The sequence below is a fragment of the Hemibagrus wyckioides genome, linkage group LG04, assembly GCF_019097595.1.
Source record: "Hemibagrus wyckioides isolate EC202008001 linkage group LG04, SWU_Hwy_1.0, whole genome shotgun sequence".
Lineage (NCBI taxonomy): Eukaryota > Metazoa > Chordata > Actinopteri > Siluriformes > Bagridae > Hemibagrus > Hemibagrus wyckioides.
In genome coordinates this window covers 18,113,073-18,135,568 of record NC_080713.1, presented here as the reverse complement: position 1 = coordinate 18,135,568, position 22,496 = coordinate 18,113,073, and the positions used below count along the sequence as shown (strand labels likewise).

At 39.5% G+C, this 22,496-nt stretch overlaps 1 protein-coding gene across 5 annotated transcripts; it reads left to right on the top strand.

Annotated features, from left to right (window-relative positions):
- The first annotated feature begins 907 nt into the window (after positions 1 to 907).
- On the top strand, positions 908 to 20,407 carry siah1 (siah E3 ubiquitin protein ligase 1). 5 transcript variants are annotated; one of them, XM_058387472.1, is made up of 4 exons: positions 908 to 1,075; positions 10,733 to 10,789; positions 14,679 to 14,764; positions 18,280 to 20,407. In XM_058387472.1, the coding sequence occupies exon 4, from the start codon at positions 18,282 to 18,284 to the stop codon at positions 19,116 to 19,118; it is 837 nt and encodes a 278-aa protein (XP_058243455.1). In that variant the 5' UTR covers positions 908 to 1,075; positions 10,733 to 10,789; positions 14,679 to 14,764; positions 18,280 to 18,281; the 3' UTR covers positions 19,119 to 20,407. The 5 variants fall into 5 exon arrangements, with proteins under 5 accessions (XP_058243455.1, XP_058243452.1, XP_058243454.1 ...); XM_058387469.1 differs by having other exon boundaries at positions 14,679 to 14,769; XM_058387470.1 differs by lacking the exon at positions 908 to 1,075 and adding an exon at positions 8,456 to 8,517 and having other exon boundaries at positions 14,679 to 14,769.
- The last annotated feature ends 2,089 nt before the right edge of the window (positions 20,408 to 22,496 follow it).

Here is a 22,496-nt window from a genome sequence, read left to right as displayed (position 1 = left end):
ACACTGATTATCTCCTCATCATGGCACCTGTTAGTAGGTGGGATATATTAGGCAGCAAGTTAACATTTTGTCCTCAAAGTTGATGTGTTAGAAGCAGGAAAAATGGGCAAGCGTAAGGATTTGAGTGAGTTTGACAAGGGCCACATTGTGATGGCTAGACGACTGGATCAGAGCATCTCCAAAACTGCAGCTCTTCTGGGGTGTTCCTGGTCTGCAGTGGTCAGTATCTATCAAAAGTGTTCCAAGGAAGGAACAGTGGTGAACCGGTGACAGGGTCATGGACGGCCAAGGCTCGCTGATGCACATGGGGAGCGAAGGCTGGCCTGTGTGATCCGATCCAACAGACGAGCTACTGTTGCTCAAATTGAAGAATTGTTGCAGCTGAAGAAGTTAATACTGTTCCTGATAGAAAGGTGTCAGAATACACAGTGTATGATGGGTCAGGGCTGTTTTGGCAGCAAAAGGGGGTCCAACACAATATATCGTAATGTTATGAGTGGTCAGTGTATACACAAATGCTTGGGGTTCCATCTCCACTGTGGCCCTGACCATAATAAAGTGAATATTGAAAGTGAATATGTTAGTTTGTGGTGCTGTGACGAGGAAAAAATCATATTCTATTCTGTTCCGTCTTATTCTTCGATAACTTTAGAAATCTGACATTCCCATGTTACATGTTTTGATACGCAAATGAGCACGACTGTTCGATGAATATGCAAATTATCGCATATCACCTTGCTCTGAAAAGAGTCAGTAACACGTATCTCACACGTAGCGTAATCATGAGTCTGAGAGCAGACGACATATAGCTCACATTGTGTCCTAGCAGCACGCGCTTATAATCAGATATAGCCCATCAGTGAAATGTGGTAAGAGCAGGGAGCACAGCGCCGCCTGCGGCCTTGTTACGAAACTATTTGAGTCGCTGAGTGCGCGAGCCCGAGGCTGCCGGCAGCCACAGCATCTTCATTGTAGCTCCGCTGCGAATGTGGACATTGAAACGGCCAAATCATAACAGTGGGCGGATTGTCCGTTTGGGTTTTAATAGGAGAAACACAAGGATTTTTATTTAGAGGTAAGTTGTGGATAATTGTACGAGTAATATGCTTCGTTTGAGCTAACGGGGTTACCTTTATGTTTCGAACAACGGCTGGCTAACGCTAGTTAGCTTCAAGGCTAATGACGATAGCTTGTAAACATGGCAGATTAGTTTGTCACTATAGCATTCGTGAGGCTGGCGTTCACAGTGAATAACCAATGTCCCCATTATAGAACAAAAACTATACAGATATCTCTATGTGTCTGTACAAACATGTACGTGTGTATGATTTTTGTCTTTTTTACCTTGCCAAGTTGGCTAATTAAATGGTTACCTAAGCTCGCTAGCGAGCTGTATGGACAGCTAGCTAGGTATGATTTTGTGTATACAGCTAGCTGCCTAGCAATTTGGCCACCTCCTCATGCGGCTCTGAAATGACATTAAAACAGTCATTGTAAATAATACAAAAATGTCATGTTATGTCCACACTACATTTAGTAGCAGCTTTGATATTTCGTGCTAGCTAGCTCTATCGCCAGCCAGCACGCGACCCGCTGACCCAGAATAATAATAAGGCACGAGCAGGCTGAAGATGAGTGTATAAGCTGTAGTGAAGCCCGTGAGCAGCTAGCGATTTTGACATGCAGCTAAGTAGGCTGTATGCCTGCTGTAATGCAGCTTAGGACGTGATACCTAAAGGCTGGTAACCTGTTGTTCTTAATCGCAGCATCTATATCATTATGTTTCGCGTGATAGAAAATAACAGTCCTGTGTGTAATAACTGACCGAGGTCACTGTTAACAGCACACTGCGTTTAACACAGGAAACCTGCTACTCGGATGCATTATTTGCGTCTTGGAGTTAATGTTGGCAGTGTGATCGATTGTTTTGTTTACACAGCAGTCGCGATTTAATCCCAAGCCTTGCTTGCATCCTTGCTGCTGATGGGCTCTGTATTGAAGCGACGAATTGGAGTGTGTCAGTTTTAAGCTCCTGTAAACTGCACTGTTATATTAATTACAGTAGGTAATACCTGTCCATGGTAAATCCGTGATAAGATGGCGCAGGTCAAGCATCCTTAACGACTATTAGTCTATTTGTTTTGCTGCGACATTCAGGATATATGGATTTGTTTGTGTTCAAGTTCATGTTCACTTATTGTTGAGCAAAACAACCTGAAGAAAAGTTCAGATAATTGCACAAGGCTTTTAATTTGGACTTTGGTTTCCTAGGGCGATTTAGGTTAAAGAGCTTTGTAATTGTGGTCACTATGGTAGTCATTATGGTGTCTGAAACTGGTAAAACTGGTGATCTAACCATCTTTTATATATTAATGAGCACAGAGTTTGGGAGAAAATGTACTGTAGCTGATCTGAAAAATGTAATGGGGGCTGACCCTAGTTTCATGACTCTAGATTTTAAACTATTAAGCACTTCATCTTCTGTAAGGATTAACCAATCACATGCACTGATGTAGATTATTTTGCTGAAAGCAGCTCATTGGACCAGTGACTAGCTACATGGTTAGAGAAAGTTTGAAAGATTTTGTTTACCCTGTCAACCACACAACATGTTTAAAGAAAAGTCAAGGACAGAGAAATTGACGATCACTGACTGGAAGACAGATTTCTGTTTACACTTTATAATGTTAGTCAAAAGTAGTAAGTAACATGATGCACTACTTACAAACAAATCGCAACTACTACAAATTCTTATTAATAGCCACAAAGAGATAATTGATATTTTCCAACAACTGTTATCCAGATTTTTGTAAGCATTTATGTAACTGGATTGTCACAAATTCTAGCTGGAATAGCAGATGGACATTAAGGAAAAGGCTATTAACTCTGTATGGTCTGTTTGGGTAGCATCTGCTGCCATCATGGAGCAAGTGATTGAGTTGTATTGATTGTGTGATGCCAGCGCTTAACCTTGCATATGATAATCACGTAAATTGGATTATTCATGTATGAGGCCTAGTGGAGTCATTTTATATTGTGTTGCCGGTTAACTAGTTCATGTGTTCAGTATCGGTCTGCCCCTTGGCTTTTTTGCAGGCTCACTAGCAGCTGCACATGCCGAGCAATGCACAGTTGGCAACCTCTCACCACATGACAGCTGCTTCTTTTGAGTCCTTTTACAACTTCTGTGTCCTGAGTCCTTTTGCCTCTTTCTCTTTTATATTGTTTCCCCACAGTTGCGTCTCAGAAGGAGCTATCCTCTCCCATACACAGATACTAAATACCATTTCTGTCTCTCCCTCGTATAAGTGTACCTGCTGGATAATCACTGGATGATCATAATACTAGTTGGCCATCTGTTCAACTGTAAAAAATAAGCCTTCATATTGTGTGTCTCTAGAAGGTGAGATGGTTTTATTCAGGGGTTTCTTCTGATTAAATAGAATAGAATGGGTGCTGAATTGACTCTACTAAAGTTTTGTTATCCATGATGTTTTCTCTTACTAGCAACAATATCATGTCAGTGTGTATCCTACAGCCCTTGAAAAATACTGGGACACAATATTTAGGCCACAGATGTGCCTTACAGTTGAGAACATGCCTATTTTTACATTAAAGCTCATGGATGTAAGATTTAGGGATTTCATGCCACTTCTTGTTGCTGTGTTTTGTGCTCTTCTGCACTGCACAAATGAATACACCTGCACTGAGAAATCAGGTCCACATTCCAATCTGCAAGTGGTATGTATTAAGTAGTATGCCTCAATAGTTATGACACCAGCGGTGTGCTGACTAACTATTTAGCACGTTATTATGTGGTTTAGGATGCGGCCCAGGTATTCAAACGGATATAATTATCGGCTTTCTCTTTATTACGAAAGCATTAAGAGAATAAAAACTCTATTGTGCTTATTAATGTGACTGTCACAGATAATGAGGACCAGTTACACTCAGTGGCTCCACTGTAATCTGACAGCACACTGCTAGTCTCATGTCTGTCTGTGTTGGAATTGATTCTGTGCATATTAAACACTCAGATGCTAGCTATCCCTAACCCACTAACCCTATTTTTCTCATCACCTAACCTGGGTATTTTTGTTCTCTAGGTGTACAGTGGATAGTGTTAATTGCACAGTGATTTCTTTTTTATATATAATATAATATAATATATAATATAATATATAATATAATATAATATAATATATAATATAATATATAATATAATATATAATATAATATAATATAATATAGTATAGTATGTTTGTAAACCTGTTCCTGGCTGGCTTTTAAGAGGGTGTAGCAGTCACACACATTTATTAGCGTTCAGCTAGGCAGAGTTGTTTACTTGTTTACTCTCATCCAGTGCTGTGCTTGTAGTTGAACTCTGGTACCTCTCTGCAGCCAGTTTGTCCAGCTTACATTTTTTCATGCTGCTAAATATTACACTTTTGTCACTGAAAGTTATTGGTTGTTTTTGCATTTGGTGTTGGATCATAAGAGTGTTGGTATAGTCTGCCATACACACACACACAGAGATGCACACTCTGTTTGGTCACATGGTATACTGCATTAGTCTTCTAATGGTTTCAGCTGCACGTTACCTTAGCAAACTGAGTGCTGTGCTCTCCACACGTATCACGTTACCAGGCGGGGCACTAATGGGCTCTCTCCATGCAACGGATCTGTTTGAGATGAAGAGGAGGTAATGGCTGGGATGGACTCTGTAATGAAGTGCGTAGCAGACAGTACGTTCTGCTTCATTTGGCTTCAGACAGTAGTTGAAGGCGGTGTTATTGCCGTAGTCCTAACATGTCGCTATAGCTCTGTCTGCAATGCAAAGCTATAAAGTCAGTTCATAAAAACAGTATTTAAACATTCAAACTTTATTATTGTGGTCCCCAAACTGTAGTTACTTTTTAAGTTATAGCTTTTCAAGTGATGTCTTACTGGTTTTGCAGAGTTATACTACAGTCCTCTTGGGTGTGATTAAATAGGATGCTTCTTTTGTGGCCTTAATTGAATGAACTCATTAAAAAGAAAATAGAAACGGTTGTCATTAAACTAGCCTAGTTGAGTAGCTAGCTAAGATAAATCCACATACATTGAGCATCAACTAAAGGCACAGAGGACAGATGTTAATGCCAGGTTCAGCATCAATTTATAATTTGATGTTTTGTTGTTCCTGTTCATATTCAAGAAGTGGGTTTGAATCCATTAGTGTCAGTGGTTGTGATAGTGTCAGTAGTTAAAACTATTTTGCATGGACAATGTGCAATTTTTGTATCCTTTGTGTGTCTAGTCGTGTAAAGGTCCTGGGTATCAATCCTATAAAGAGCTGATATTTAATGTTTTTGTGTGAACTTTTGTCTTTCAGTTACCACATGCACACTTGGCAAGTAAAATAAATTTGCCATCAGTGTGTTTAGGTTAGTGAGGCATCCAGTGGATGGCCTTTCTTTTGAAAGAAATGGATTTAAAGAGATCAGGGTTTGAGATGTTAGTAATACCCCACTTTTAAAACCACTGTCACATACTTATACAGTCGCAAGAATGTATGCCTTTTACACTCTAGGGCTAAGTGGTTCAGAGCAAGGAGAGAAACTGTTCAAATGGCATTTCAGCAAATTCAGGGTTAAGTCCTGAATACTTTAAACCATTTTTAGTTGTTGGTTTTTTTTTTTTTAAATGCTTGATAGTTGTATGGTTAGCCAACTGTACACTGTGCAGGTGGAGTGACTTGATGTAATGCTGACCAGGAAAAGTCATGGAAACACCCTTGCATCTTGGAATTCCTACTTGAGAAATCAGGGTAGTCTTTTCAACTATGATTTCCTTATAGATCACTCATCACAGCTGGCTAGCTTGTTAATAACAAAAGACAAACATGGAGTCTGCCAACTTCCCCCTCCTTTTAAACCTTGTAGACATAGTGGTTGGAAATAACATTACAATTCCCACCTCTAAGTTAAGTCAAGTTCAGCATAAGTATTTGCCCTTTTTTCAGTGTGCATTAAAAATGAGGCACATGTGTATTGAAGGCACATCTAGGTGTATTCTAAAATTCAAAAGCAATTCGACAGAAATAAAAATAAATGTTTGACAGGCCAGCATTCTCTCATTAGTCTCCATTTGCTCCAGTCATTCAGATGAACGTTGCCCCAACAGGATGCCTTTATAATGTCAGCCATTTAAGTTGAACTCTGCTAATCAGCTTATGAATAGACTGGTATGAAATGAATAGACTACACCTAATTTGAGTAAAACATAGTTCAAACTAAGTTGGGTAAAACATAATCATGTTGTGCACCTAAATAAACATCAATCAAATAAATATTATCACTCAAGTAAACAATCTTTTTCCATATTTCCTGCTAATGTTTTAAATTAACCATCTAATGGCATTGCTTAATGAAATGTTATAAAATTTTTGGCTGCACTGGTGGTAGCTCCCTCCAACTGCCTGCAGAGAGAATGGATCTGTCTGTAGGTTTTGAGAAAGACTGAAACAGAATAAAGCAACATGTGTATTTTGGACTTAAAATCTAGTCTCCCACAATGATCTGCAATGAACTTGACCACAATATTTAGCTCATAGTCCACTTGAATGTTGCCCTTACAATTAATTTGTAGCATCTTTAAAGAGTTCTCAAATTCCCATGCTCGAGTCTATGCCATGATAACAACGGTAACCATTCAGTCCAACAGTGTAAAAGAGGCTTGCGTGACTCGTAGCTTTGCATTTGCCCTTTTGTAAAGGTGAAACTTGAAACAGAAACTGTGATCAATTGGTCAGTGGCTTTTTAAGAGGGTGCTACGAGTTCTCGGGTTTGTAGCGTCGCTGAGTCATTGATGTTGCAGAAGTGTCATCGTCATCGCCTTTCTTGCATGGCGGGAATTTTAGAAAGGTGAGTGATTCTCTCTTGAAGCCCCAAAGCATTCATATGGTCCCTTTTTTAACATGCTCTTTGTTCCCTGACAATTTGGCATTTGTATTTTGGAAACCAAGGTATGGATTTGCTTTAGCTTTATCAACATGCAAAGAAACTTTGCCAGATAAAATGCTAGGCTTGGCATTCTTCTAGGGTGTTTTGATGGCATCATTCAGCACATGAGGTCATGTATCCTGTAGCATTTGCTGTTTTTACCATGTTGTGGTCATCAATGGCACTAACTTGAGCTCCTTAGGAAGAAAGGTCAAGTCTTGGCGGACTTGAGTGTATCTGTGTTTACACTGCATTGAGTATTTTGGGTGTTGAAGATACTTGGACAGTGTGGTTATTGATGATGGTGTAGTGAAAAAGCATTTCCAGTGTCAGTGTATGACGAGGCTCTGTACCAGAGCTGCTTCAGTGCTGAAATCATTTTTAAGTTTGAGTTCACCAAATATTATTAATGAACATTTTAAAAGAATTTGGTGGTAGTGACCCTGTTGTTGTTGTTGTTGTTGTTGTTGTTGTTGTTGTTGTTGTTGTTGTTGTTGTTGTTGTTTTAATTAAATGCTTTCTAATAGTAAGAACAGTATAGTTACTTTCTAGTTGTTTTCCTTCTGTGCCCTCTTCTGTGGGTTTCGGTGTAGTGCTTCTATATTAGAGTGTCTCTTTGTCTGAGGCACATGGTTAAAGGAGGAGGTGGAGCTGTGTAATCTGACACGAGCCAGGCCCAAAATACAGCTCCGGCGCAGTGAGCGAGAGTGAGACGGGGGAGTGGGGGGGGCATTCCAACTCCGGCTTGACATTCGACTCCTCAGCCTACAGACTGCATTGGCGAAAGTGTATGCAGGCTGGACTCTTTTCTTTCTCTCTGTAGCGCTTTGCTGTGATTTTACCCCTGCCCCTCAGAGAATACGCTCTTCTTCCCGTCTCTCATCTGGAGTTCACACAGGATACTTGGGCCTGCCTGGGAGTGGCCCCTCAGTCTGCCGCTGGAATGTGCCTTTAGACGAGTGGGGAAACTGGCTTTGCTGCTGTTGGTTTTCCTCTCTTCCTCAGCTCTCCCTCCTGCTCCCACTCTCCTTGGGCTCCCTCTTAAGCTTCCTGCCAGGCACTCTGTGCTCAGTATACATTTTTTGGATTACTCCTGGATTTCTTCATTTGGGTTCTCCACTGCTCATCGTGCTTTTCCTGGGCTGCGTTTTAAAGGATGTTTTTTGGCCTTTAAGCCACACGACTACTTTGTAGCAGTCAATGAACAAACATTTGGATAGCTTGCAGGGTTTTGCATGAGTGTGGGTAAGTGGCCAGGCCTCACCCTGAAGTGTCCTGGGAGTATCTGGCAGTGGACCTGAGAGAGCTGGTGGAGCAGTATTTTTATCTGAGCCAGCACTGAGTGAGCATATCAGATATTAGACTGGCTGGGGGCCCTCTGTTATGGGCTGTTTTGTTTCTATGGAAAGAGCGCAATGAAGAGTCGCTGCAATCCCCATGTCTCCCACCGCTAGGCTGCAGCCTGTCTACTCATGGAAGGGGGTGTTCAAGCTCTTCACATGCGTAGCTGCCCGAACGGCCAGCAAGCCTAAAGGTAACACAAGCCCAGTGCATGCTGTATGACTCTTCTCTTTTAGCTCTTGGCTGTCAGACAGCCTGTATGGAATGTTGTCTGATGAGGTCTCCAGACATCATCCTATAAACACAAGACTTGGGCTTTATGTTCATATGGGAATGGAGTGAATCTCACTAAGAGGCCTAATCTGAGCCTGATCTTTAGGTAAATTCCAGCAAGGTAGCTTCTGTCTTTGTGTATGGGTGTTTGTGCTTGTGCTAGACTGAGACTTTAAAAAACAAAGCAGGCACTTCCTTGCTTGGTGTAATTTGCTTTTTCCTTGTCTGCTGTAAGATTCCAGTCATTTCTTACACAGGACTACTCTGCTTTGTGTGTTTCTGTCTGTCGGTGTGAGAGAGAATGAAACTTTTACATTTTGTAAAGCATTCCTTTACACATATGTTGTTTTACCCTCATACTTCTTAAGTATTGGTATCCTTCATGAACATGAGGAAGAAAAATTAATAGGCCCATATAAAAAGACTGCCACTTGCAGTAAGTGATAAGGTTCAAATCCAGAGACTGTGGCAGTCATTGCTATGTGCTATCTGTGTGCGCAACCTCATGTTTATACATCAGGGAAACAAGACATGAATTGAGAGCTAATGAGAGTAATTGAAAAATAATATTTCCATGAACAATTCATCAGGTTTTATTTTTATCTTTAAAAAGAAATTTCACTTAGGTTTCACAAATTTGTTAGAACAAAGTTAAATATTTTTATTTATTGTTTTGGTGGGCAGTTGTAAATCTGTGTAATTTTTATTTTCCACAGTTCTTTTTCTTTTCTTTTTCTTTTCTTTCCATTTTTATGAATCGTGCAAATGAGAGCACTGGAATGTAACTGTGTACTGTAGTAACAGTAAGTGTGTTTAGTAGTAAACGGTCCAATGTGACAATAAAGCCAGGACAAGCTGGAACACGCCTGCCCACAAAGACAGTGCTGATTCACTCACTGGATCACGTACAGCTCTGTGCACCTCTTTAATCCCCTCTTTACCTTTTGCCTCTGAGGGTCAATGTATGGATGTCGGGTAGAATCTGTGTCGACTTGCTGTATAAACATTTATTCATTTATACACTTCCTATATATACCACTACTTATGTTTTTCATATGATTTGTAGCATCATGATTATGTCTAAGCTCATGTATTCATTCATTCATCTTCAGTAACTTCTTTCACAGTTTGCTAAGTGTACTAAAACAAAAAAAAAATGGACACAAGGATTCATGTGTGGTCTGACTCTGATGTGGAAATACTAATGCCACTTGGGTAATATCATAAAACTCCGTTTGCAGTGCCAGGTTGTACCACCAGAGTGGTGGACTCACTCAAAAGCAGTGCAGCTTGTCGTATTCAGTGAAAATAATGTTCTCAATTAAAAGAAGAAATTACCTACCACACAGTAACATCCTGATTAGCAGCCATGGTAAATGAAGACCACACAGACTGATAGCAAACACACAAGCCTCACTGGCCATATTCAGGTTGGTGTTGTGTTGTCAGAGCATGCATTTTCAAGTCCATAAACTCTGAAGATGCTAGTTTTAAATCTACTCTAACCAATAATGCTGTTTTAATGTGAACAAGAGGCCAGAATGCAATGAAAATCATGTCTGTATATGTAGGTGGGGTCTAAAAATTTTATCATGTTAGTGCTAAATCTGACCATCTTTGAGTAATGGGCTGTATTAATATTTTAGATTGATTGACTTTGTATTTCTGGTTCTCGTGTCATTAGCTTATCATTAACTAGCTTTAAACTTGAAAAGCTGTTAAACATTTTATCAGTAAAGATATACTAAAATATTAAAAGCACTAATCTGAAGTAGTCACATGGGCCCATATTGCTGTCTGTCTGTCTGGCTGTGTGTGTGTTTTGACTCTTAAGAAACTGCTCTTTGTTCTGGCTTCATTTGTGTTCCATGTATACAGTGTTATATCATGCTTCTCAATCAAGTTTAGCCTAATGTTAGTACACATGTTTGGGGGAAATGTTTAGTTTACTTGTCAGTGCAAGTCTATGCGCTCCTAACCTGTCATACTCAAGGCGGACGGTAATATAGTTTCATCTTTCAGGTAAAGCCAGTCTTGTTGAATAGAAAAGGTAACTTGCCTAACGGCAGCTGAGCACAAGGGTCACTCAACAGAGCTCAGTCAGTCTTTCATTATTTTTCTTTTTCTCTTTGCAGAGGTCCACACATTTCAAGAGAAGAAAATAGCCTTACTGGGGAATCATATGGACGAAGGTAAGTTCTCAGTACTTCAAAATTTTTTTAAGCATCACCTTTTTTTTGCGTGGGTTATCTACATGTTAGTTTTTTAAGGATGTTTTAGCTTAAGTATGTGGAGTAAAAAGAAGTCCTGGAAAATGCTACAGTTGTGGTGAAAATAGGGGTGATGGAGAAGGAGGGGACCAGATAATTGAAGAGTGTGTCCTTCACTGTGACTTGGCCCTGTAATCTCTCTCCATCACCATCTGGAGGAGCAGGGCAGGTCTTTGCTCTCAGACACCCATGCCCTGTGACCCACTGTTGGCACTTGCAGCATGGGGAGTGGTGGTACAGTGTTTTGTTTGAGCCTGCCCTCAGCACGCCACACCACCTGCTCCCCCTCTCTTATCTCTCTTTTAAACCCACTGTTCACTACTGGTGCTGCTAAAAGATCATCTGAACATGTCAGTTGTGTGCTGGCACACTGCTGCAACATTGAGGTATAATAACAGTAGACCCTTAACTGTTTCACAAAAAAAGTCATTAAAATGTTCTTTCCTGAAAAAAAGAATTCAACCAATTAACAATAATTATTGCTTTACACATAAAGGATTGCTTACAGCAGCAGTAATGGGAAACGGGGCCGTTTAAAGTGTCTAAAAATATCACGCAGAATGGTTATGAAGTGGTTTGTCGTATACCTTACAGATTATGTGATTTATTTATATATGGCAGATCTCAGTTAGTTGTTGGTTACTTCAGTGCTTCACAGTGATTCATGTGTGCTGCATGCATGCCCCACCCTGTTACCACAACAGGGTTTTTGTGGCGTTATTGTAGTTTATAGCTTGGACATACATGCGGGATGTTGTCAAGAAAAATAAAACAGATTTTTTACAGAGTTACCGCAAACCTTTTATTAACTTGCAGCGGTGGACTGAAAAATAATCCCGTTAACTTGCTTTAAAGTGACTAGTATGAAAGCAAAGTTGCATTAAACTCAACGTGTAATGGCACATAAATGAGAAAACAACTGTGCGAGAATTGAAATGTATTATTTTATAACACTGCTCTTGCCATCATCGCATTTTGCATTCACTAGCAGACAATTAAAAATAAAGGTTTATTTATTTTTGAAAACTGTTTTACGTCAGATTTTCTGTTGTTTTATCATTTCTCCCCATCGTCTGTCTGCTTTTTTTCCCTGCATTGTCTAGTCTGCCTGCTTCCACAAACACAGGAACTTGATAATCAGAACTTGCGGCCTGAACTAATCCGTCTTTGAGCAGTAACGTCATAGAACATACAGGAAAATTCCCAACCTTCCAAACAGCCAGTCCACCACTGTTTACTTGTGTTGTCAACATGGACAAACTTAAAAGGCCAGAGTTGCTTCACTGGTTATAGAATGTCTTTGTCTTCATGACTTTTGGCTCTTTACAGGCACATTACTGATATGTTTTTATTTCAGTGTGCAAATTATGCTGAAATGTAAAAAAAACGAAAGAAACAGCATTGCTGAATATGAAATAAATATTAATTCCTGACACTGTTAATGTAAATTGCTAATGAAAACAATGCAACACCACAGGCCACACATTACCAAATCGTATACTAATGAACAAACCCAAGATCTCAGTGGACTTGGTTAAATAATGAAGTCTGACCTCAAGCCACAGTCTCAAATGGTGAAGCAGTCAGCTTGACCACATGGTCACTTTTGACATGTAGAATGCTGAGTTGACATACGGTAGAACAAACTGAGCTTCTCAAAGGTCAGACTTCTTTGTGCTCTTTTGTTAACCCGTGTGTGTATGTGTGTGTGTTTGTCATCCAGTCAGGTCTGATAAACAAACTGCAGTCTATGGTTTTGTCAACTGAAGAATAGAAAATGTGTCTAATTAGAGTTTTAGATAGGGGTAGGTAATATTCTTCATGACAATACTAGTATAACTTTAAAGATTATATTTTTTCCATATTTGCAATATTGTGATGTAAACATGAGTCATTAGTGTTTGACCCACAATAAGAAACAATAATTTAACATTACATTAGTTTGTATAGGTGAAGCTGCGTCAGTAAAATAAAAGTAATCCAGCTGCACAAGGTCCAGGCTCCAAAAAGTTAGATCCTGCTGCTTACTGTGTTATTTGTTAAAGTGACCACAACACAATGCAGCTTGTTCTATGTATCCGTGGTGTCATGCATCAAAATAAAAAAAATAAAAAAATTCTCCACATCCATCATGTCTTCCATAAGCTTACCACATGCTCCTTCTATGTATTTGAAAGTGTAGAAATCTTGTACATAATAGCTCGCAGTTGAAAATTGCTTTTAAAAGTCTTCTGGGGGGAAAAAAAAAGATGAGAGGTGTCTGTAATAAAATGTCTCCTCTATAATGAAACTCCTCCAGACAGACAGACAGATATAAATTAACAGCCTCACTGAGGTTCCTTTTCCTGTGTTTCATGTCACAAATGGCGATGATCAAATGATAGTTTTCTGTAAATAAATTCAAAATGCACCATTAACAATTGGAATATACAAATATAGCGGCTGTGCCTATAATTATAATCTAATTAGTCAGTATACGAATAAAAAATTCTTACACGTTAATCAGAATCTTGTATTTAAACACGGGTTAAGCCGAAACGCTTCAATATGCTAAGCACTTAAAAGAAAATGCCATCCCGATGCACGTTAAATATATCCAATATATTACCATTCGTTCTAGATATCTGTTGGGTGGTGTTGTATTCCTTACTTCTGGAAGCAGTGAAAGTTTCACAGTTGAGCGCACTGAACGGTGCGGATGGGCCGAGTTATGACGTGCTCAACTAGTTAGTGATAAACATGATGATGAGCATGATGGCTTTGATTGAAGTTGGAGGTATTCTCTGAGTGTACAGATGACATGAGAGAGCTGAAGAGACCTAAAGGATTAATGTGCTTCTGCATCACTCTCTCTCTCTCACTGCCACTTCTCGCAGCAGGTAGTGGCATGGCTTTGTGGGTAATGTAGGAACCAGAATGAGAAAGTGTAGTAAGACTACTAATGCTTGCAGATGACGTGCTCTGAAATGATACTCAAACCACAATGTTAACAATATGTAAAGGAAGCTATTGCATTTTGCCTTTATTATAAAGGAGTGGGTGGCATTTATTTTTTTCATTGAAGTTTAAAAATACATTATTTAATGAACTATTTCTTATAAGTGTATGTAGCGGTATTTCAGGCAAAGGTCAAACAAATTTTGGCAAGCAGAAACTCTGCTTTGACGAGCAACATGCACTTGTGCCTGGTGTTTATTTCTATACAGAATAACTGACAGCCTTATTCAGTGTAGTTATTCAGGTTCAGCTCAACACTGAGTTTTAGCTTCTCTGATGGTTTTCAGGCTGGCTGCTGCTTCTATTGTATAGTTTGTTTAGGAACATGTCAGAACAGGGTCAGAGCTGTGTGCAGATTACGGCTAGCTTGTAACTGAATGTTACTGCAATTCATGGATACAAACGGTACATAGTTTTAGTTCTACAGTTAAACTATGGTGGCAGATAGAACTGACTGTAAAGGGTGAATGGTTTGGTTAAATTACACTCCTGACATTCTTGCCTGTTTCCATATTAACTAACATGATTAACAGATAATACAAGTATTTGATGCTGTTGCACCAATGTTGGGTCAGTTAGAGGTCACACGACTCTCATCACATAAGCAGGCAAACTCTTAATGCTCACATTCTTACAGCTAATGCATGACGTGAAAGATTGTTTCCTGGTTAAAGCAATCGTTCAAACAAATAAATGTTTATCTTCAAATTCAAGTTTATCTTCAATCCAAGACCTACATGGTGGGCAGATTTAGCTTTTCTCGTTTTTTTGCTAGAGTTTAAAGGCTAAAATCCTTACTTCCCTTACTTTTTAGCTACATTATCAACATGGCTCCAGTGCAGAACTAAATGAACAGACTTCAGACACCAGCTATATCATGGCTGAGTTGCTACGTTTGAGGCAAGGCAAGTGTTGTTTTTGTTTGTTTTTTTGTTTTTGTTTTTTTTTGTGTCTGTGTGTCCAAACTCGTATTCCTATAGTAGATGTAATACAAAGAAAATAAGTAGTTCTAAACTTTAATCACACATAATTGCTGTATGGAAGTTCTGTTTTAAAACGAGTTGTGTAAAATCGTAACGTATTCCAAATCCGTTCAAAAAAGGGGCTGTCCTATAGGTCAGTGACGACGGAGTACACGAACATCAGTGTATGTATAGCTTGTAGTCATGTCATACAGACTTTCATTAGCGCTGCTGAAGTTGCTTCCTCTGGGGATACAAGATTTCCTGTGCTATGTGATGGGCTGCAGACTTTCCACTTACACAGCAGTTCAGTTCGGCACTTTCCTGGAATAAAGGGTGTGACTGGTCTCAGGCAGCTGGTTTTATTACAAAGAGAAACAGGAATGTTACAGGAGAGATATTCAAATCGAACCTTTAAAAAGATGGGAATTGAGAGGAAAAAAACACTGACCTGAGTATCCTTTTCACATCAATTCACTTTTTTCCCCTTTATTTGGGACTGTTCCATTGACTTGCATGCATATATATATATATATATATATATATATATATATATATATATATATATATATATATATATATATATATATATTTATATATATATATATATATATATATATATATATATATATGCATATATATATATATATATATATATGCATATATATATATATATATATATATATATATATATATATATATATATATATATATATATATATATATGCATATATATATATATATATATATATATATATATATTTAACTTTACTTCATGTTTTATAAACTATAAAAGTTTCAGGATCCATCAGTATTTGAAGCAGTGTAATTTCTAGAAAACATCCAGAGATTATAGATGGATATTTGTAATGTTCTTGGAACGTCCTTTTCCAGCACAGATGAGCACTCAGACTTGGCTGGGATAGTTTAATGTTTTAAATGGATTAATATCTCATTTCAAATCTCTAACAAAAATAGCTCAAGCAAGAACTGAAACACCATACTTATAAAAGTCAGAATACTCTTCAGTTGGAATGGTCTTTTTTGGGTATGTTTCGTTTGTGATGATTGTGGTTGCTAATCAGCTGTATCGTAAGACCTGGGGAAGAGCTATAGCAATAGTCACAGTTCTGTGTTTGCGGAGAAAACCTGTAGTAATTATGAATGAGGACCATGCGATCACTTGTGCCACTCACTACTAATGTTCCATGCATACTACATACACCTCATATTGATGCAAACTTAGTTTTGTTCTGGCCTAAAGCTGCTTGTTGTAGGACGTGAGGCTATGCAAGTATGGTAGGAAAGAGTGCTGTCTGGATTGTCTCCATAACTGAAGAAAAATGATGAAACCTCTTTTCTTATGGGATATAAAGGAATCTTTATGTAATCATTCAGGCAGGATTGTACGGTCATTTAGTAGAATGTAAAAGACGGCATAATCTTTCCACATGCACAGTCTTAAAAAAAATGATACCATGTGACAGACTTAGACTTAGACATGACTAAACTCCCAGAAATACATTAGTAAGAACAAATGTTATTTACATGGATGAACTGTCAGATTTTCCATGTTAATAGCTGGTTAGTACTATTATGCCTGTTGATGTTTTCTGCTTTCTTACTAAGGCATGTTCATATTTGGTTATGTAGAAATGTAAATCCTCTGAGAGGAATACATCTGGAACACGGCTGAGCTGTAGATTATATGCAGAACAGTGATGGATCTAGGAAGTAGACTAATTCCAGACAGAAATGATCTGGTTTTGATCTATGCAGTAATAATCCAGACTCTACCAGAAGGTACCCCAGCCTGCAAGCATATTTTTTGTCTTGCGTCATTTCAGCAATACAGTAGCAGTGACTCAGCAGAAATTGTTTGATTACCGCATTGTTTGGTTTGCAAACATCGTAGTTGCTTCATTTTCTGTAATGTTAACATCCATTAACTACTCTGCCACTAATTTAGTTTTTCATCACCGCCAGTATCACTAAGATAGACTTCTAAAGTGCACACTACACTCACTCACACATCCTCAACGTATTTGATTTAGTCTCATTCCACTACATCTACACCAAAGAGGTGGGTATTGCTTATCAGTGCTGTCTGCTGCAGTCTTTTTCAGGAGCTGGCACACACCGAGTGGCAGTGTCATTTAACAGAAGGCGGACACACTGTACTGTTCTCAGTATTGCAGCAGCACCTCTCAAGCCAGCAGCTCTTCACATGTCATTTACACGTTAAGTTGATTGAAGTTCTGGCTTAGTGGTGGGTTTCTCGATTGGGGTGGGGTTGGTGTGCATATGTTTGTTTTGAAAAGGCCTACACACAGGACAGTTCATGACACAAAATGCAAAATAAGCATGTTGTTGAAACAAAAACATGGTCATGTGTAGCCAGGATTTACCATTTAGCCATTTTCTCCAAGTGTATTTAGGGCTGGCTAAAGGCCTCTTGTGCTAATTTTGGCACGAGACTGAGCAGCTCAGTGAGAGGGATAAAAATAAACAGGGCTTTATCACAGATATGTTTATAAGCTACCTATAAGCTATGCACATTCACATACCGGACTTTTCACATGGAAGAATTTCTCCCATAATATCAGCTCATTCTCTTGAACACCCATCAGTGTTGTTTGGATGAGAGTGATGGCCAGAAAAAAATAGCACACTGGATGTCCTTGTCACACTGTGCTTCCACGAACTGGGTTTTGCTAGAGGCAGATGTGTTTAGATTATGTAAAGCAGCACAGTAAGAACACTGGATCACGCCCTGCTTCTGCCGTGCAGCAGGGAAAAATCCAGCCGTGATCTCGGCCTCCTCTCCACACACACACACACACACACACACACACACACACCGCAGCCTGTTGCCATAGGAACGCTCCTTCAGCAGGCATGCGCTCTGAAGGCTGCCCATGTCCGCACTCTCTATTTCTGCCTTTTACAAAAGTATAGAAATTGTCAGTGCCAAAAATAGATGCCCCAAGCACTTCCCTAAGGCCTAAGTCTGGCTTTATCATAGCAAGTAGACCACAATATATGGGAACTGCTGAGTGGAAAAGACAAACGGCCGTGCATTACGTAGACAATAAATAGCCCTGCTGTCTGTATTGAATCACTGAAAAAACAGTTCACTGAAAGGCAGCATCTAACATCTGTGTTTTAGATTCATTAGGAGAAATTTTTACTGCATAACTGTTATCCCAGTCTGTGTGCCCCGTGTTGCAGAAGTGCTGCCATGTGTATTCACTATTAATTTTTTTCACTTAAATTGTACTATTATACTATTTTGTGTTTGTGTATAATTCCGTCTTCTCCTCCTCCTGTTTTCTCCCCCTTCTCATTTTGCTGTTGGTATCAAGCATTTTCTTTCATGCCTCTTTTTTATATATATAGATATATAAAATATAATATCTTTTTCTAACTGTCCTTGTTTTTTCCAATCTCTAGAAATGAGTCGCCAGACTGCCACCGCGCTGCCCACAGGAACCTCAAAGTGCGCCCCCTCCCAGCGTGTGAACACCACTGCCTCAAACAGTGACCTAGCCAGCCTGTTCGAGTGCCCGGTGTGTTTTGACTATGTGCTGCCTCCAATCCTGCAATGCCAGAGTGGCCACCTGGTGTGCAGCAACTGCCGGCCCAAGCTGACGTGCTGTCCGACGTGCCGTGGCCCATTGGGCTCCATCCGTAACCTGGCCATGGAAAAGGTGGCCAACTCCGTGCTATTTCCATGTAAGTACGCCTCGTCGGGCTGCGAAGTGACACTGCCGCACACAGACAAGGCTGAGCACGAGGAGCTGTGCGAGTTCCGGCCGTACTCCTGCCCATGTCCGGGTGCGTCGTGCAAGTGGCAGGGCTCACTGGACGCCGTCATGCCACACCTGCTGCACCAGCACAAGTCCATCACTACACTGCAGGGCGAGGACATCGTCTTCCTGGCCACGGACATCAATTTGCCCGGTGCCGTCGATTGGGTCATGATGCAGTCCTGCTTTGGTTTCCACTTCATGCTGGTCCTGGAGAAACAGGAGAAGTATGATGGGCACCAGCAGTTCTTTGCCATCGTGCAGCTGATTGGCACGCGCAAGCAGGCAGAGAACTTTGCCTACCGGCTGGAGCTGAACGGCCACCGGCGGCGCCTTACCTGGGAAGCCACGCCACGATCCATTCATGAGGGCATTGCAACAGCCATCATGAACAGTGACTGTCTAGTGTTCGACACCTCCATCGCCCAGCTGTTTGCAGAAAATGGCAACCTGGGCATCAATGTCACCATATCCATGTGCTGAGGACTGTCAGATACATACTTGCACACATACACATAGGCAAACACTTAAACATTTCACAGCAACCACAAGACACCCAGAGGTGTACATTGGGTAGGGGTATCTAACCTAGGAAGCTTCTCGCTGTTGTACGTTCCAAGTACTCAACAGAACTGACATTTACCAACGCTTGGCACGTCCAGCAACTGGACATTTTCCCAGGTTCTTAATTTTATGCTACAATATTATAATAAGTTAAATAATTAAACTAATGTATTCAACATTTTTGAGAGCAATTGCCCGCAAAGATGAGCCTTGTGAAGTGGACTTTCTAGTTTGTTTGTGAAGATGGGTGAAGGAATGGCACAGTAGAACTGAGGGTTTGGGTGAACTCTAAAAGATAGAATTTTCCAGATATATTGTTTCTTTTTTCTTTCCCCCAGACTCACTACATTATTAGTTCAAACGAAAACACTAACTTTTTTTTTTTAAGTTGAGTTTATGCAGTTTTAGGTTTTAATCAAACATTATCTTGTCTTGTCTGATGCCCTTTCCCCTAAGAAAGATGCTGCAGATGTTTGCATGACCACTGGCTGAGGCTTGGTGTGTTCAGAGTTCTTCTGAAAATTGTAGTTTCTGCCTGAACCATTGTGGAGATTCTCCAGAGGTTTTCCTCAGTTGGGATGAGGGGTTATGAGAGGTTTCTGTACTTGATGTGACCACATCAGGTTTGACGTCCTCAAAGCAACTCTTCCCTTTTTAAATGTTTATCTTCTCCCATACAATAGCCTACTTTTTTTTCTGGACAGGTGCTATTAACAGCGGTCTTGCGCCTGTGAATGTTAAGTCATTTGAATGGATCGTGCTTTAGTTTGACAGGTAAACACTTGCTCGTCTCGGTCATGTGGAAATGATCTCTTCGTGCTGGGGGTGAGGCTCTCCTAAATATCAGACTAGAAGTGAGCTCAATTTCTACCGTTATTATTGAGATTATTGTTAGCATTTTGTAATGACTTATGAAAAAGGAATGAAAAGGCTGTTGTTAACATTGTGGCTAATCGTCAGTGTTTGTATATAGTGTTGTTCTTCAGAAGACCTCATGTCTTTTGTTCTCTTTTTTTTTTTGTAAGTACAGATTTTTTTTGTTTTGTATGTGTGTCTGTTTTTGTGAGGAGTGGGTGAAGAAAAACGCCAAAACATCTCTGTGGATACATTGTACTGTTGCTGGTCCTGGTCTGTTTTTATTTTTGTTTTAATGTTTGTTTTGTTTGTTTTGGTCTATTTTGCCATTAAATAAATCTATCTTTTTCATACCTTTTTGTTTTATATATATATATATTTTTTATACTGTATACAGTAGTGTGCAGAGTAGCATTGCCTTTTTACTGCTCCAGCCCACAAGGTGTTATCCTGAGCTCAGGTTACTGTGTGTGGAGTCTCACATTCTCTCCATGGCTGTATGGGTTTCTTCTGGGTTCTGTGGTTTCCTCTCACCTCCCAAAAACAGGATGGTTTGGCTCAAATCTAATGGTTAAATTGCCCTTAAATGTGTACTCAGGCAAACTAACTCTGTGATTGGGGGAAAATTGGACATGGTTAATATTATTTAAGTTCTGCTTCATCAGCATTTGTAGGTGTGAAGGTTACAACAATACCAGGCAAAAAGATTAATTATACCTTCCGTGTACCTTTTGTGACCTGTTTAGTGCTGTGATATTGGGTTGTGTGAATATTTGTGCTTCTGTTATTTCAGGATTTTAATGCTATTTACTGTGGACAGGGTTAAGTAATTTGCAGCCTGGCTTCAGAAGGAGGCAGTAAACAGGACCGGGGATATGTGAACTTGGTGTGCATCCATATAACTTTAGATGATTGCCTGTCTTCTTGATTCCTCTCTGCTCTTTCGGCTCATGACCCAGAAACTGTTCGAAGTCTGCCATGTTTAAGGATGTACCACTTCACGAGATGTCCTCAGAGGAATTAAGGAAAGAGGAGGCTTTCAGATCAAGGAGACACAGGTGTGTGTGTTGGGTATAATATAAATCTTAATATACATTAATACCTCACACATCTGCGAGGTTACGTTCCAGGACCCATCGCGAATGACGAAATGTTCGGTGGAGTGACTAAAAATGCTAATACTGTACTGTAAGTTTAAACCCTAAATATGACCCCAATCATGGTCCCAAAACACTTTTAATTTCATTTAAAAGTTAGCTTAACACATTACCCTTAAAAAAAAGAAAAGAAATAAATGTTATGATATAAAAATAGAGTACAATATCACCTGTATAAAAACCAAGGGAAAAATCACTGAGATCACTTATTCACACTTACAGAATTTACACACGTGTTGAACCGAGTACAAGGTGCGGGGAGATGAACTGCAACATCACGCATACAATGCATCGTAGCTACCAGCCAGTCAGCCTTGCTAGGTAAAATTGTTAATGCTCTGTGATTGATTGGCTACTTCCAGCCAATAGCGTGTTGTAATGGCTAACGGTTGTAATGATATCGGGGACATTTGATCATTAAAATAACATTTCTATTTTATTTATATTGATATTTTGTTGATTTTACTTTTATATTTAAGAAAAATTTAGTTTATTAATTTAGTAATATAATCATTTCGCATGAAAATGTATAAATGGCCACAAAATTAGCCGTAAAAAATTTTGCAGGATTTCGCGGGTCTGGGAAAAACTCGTGGAGTTAGGTTCCAATGCAGATTTCGCGGATCAGTGAAGTCGCAAATCGTGAGACGCGGCTCTGCGAGTTATTACTGTAAACCTTTCCCCAAAAATTGTAACAAATGATAATTAGGAATCATTAAACTAAATTAAAGCTAAATGGAAATTAAGCTAAATTAAAGAAACAATGGGCACAAATAAAAAGAAAAAACATTTGCATGGAAGAAGTCGGGTACAAGTGCTATAATGCCATCGATTAAATGAATCCATTAAAGTGACACTTCAGTAAGCAATTGATTTCACATCAGGTAAGTCTTATATGGTGAGTAGAGCATGAACTGTACACAGGTTGAATAAATGAAAAACATCCTTCTCGAATAAGGTGCTGATTATAACGAGCAATGTCGTTAACATTAAATCAGTTCAGCAGCACAACACTTGTTACATCTCACGCTGATCCTGAACATCCTCCAGCAATTTGTCATCACTGCTCAGTTTATTGTGGCTGTCTGTAAGGATTCATGACCAGCTGAAGCCAAACATTTGACAATTACAGACAACTTAGACTGGACAAACATGGCTAGAGAAGCAGCTGTCCTTCATGAGGACGGGGAATGTGTTTCACATACAAATCATTCTCTCATACTCAGGACAGGTGGAATTTACTGTCGTTTACACTGCAACTGATCTGATTCTTCATTTCTGTTCA

What these genes read in the sequence shown, in the direction of transcription:
- siah1 (XM_058387467.1), top strand. Translation starts at nt 8,421, where the DNA reads ATGTCTCCCACCGCTAGGCTGCAGCCTGTCTACTCATGGAAGGGGGTG. An exon ending in AACGGCCAGCAAGCCTAAAG is followed by an intron (nt 8,518 to 10,732) that starts GTAACACAAGCC and finishes TTCTCTTTGCAG; the next exon opens with AGGTCCACACATTTCAAGAG. An exon ending in GGGGAATCATATGGACGAAG is followed by an intron (nt 10,790 to 18,279) that starts GTAAGTTCTCAG and finishes TCCAATCTCTAG; the next exon opens with AAATGAGTCGCCAGACTGCC.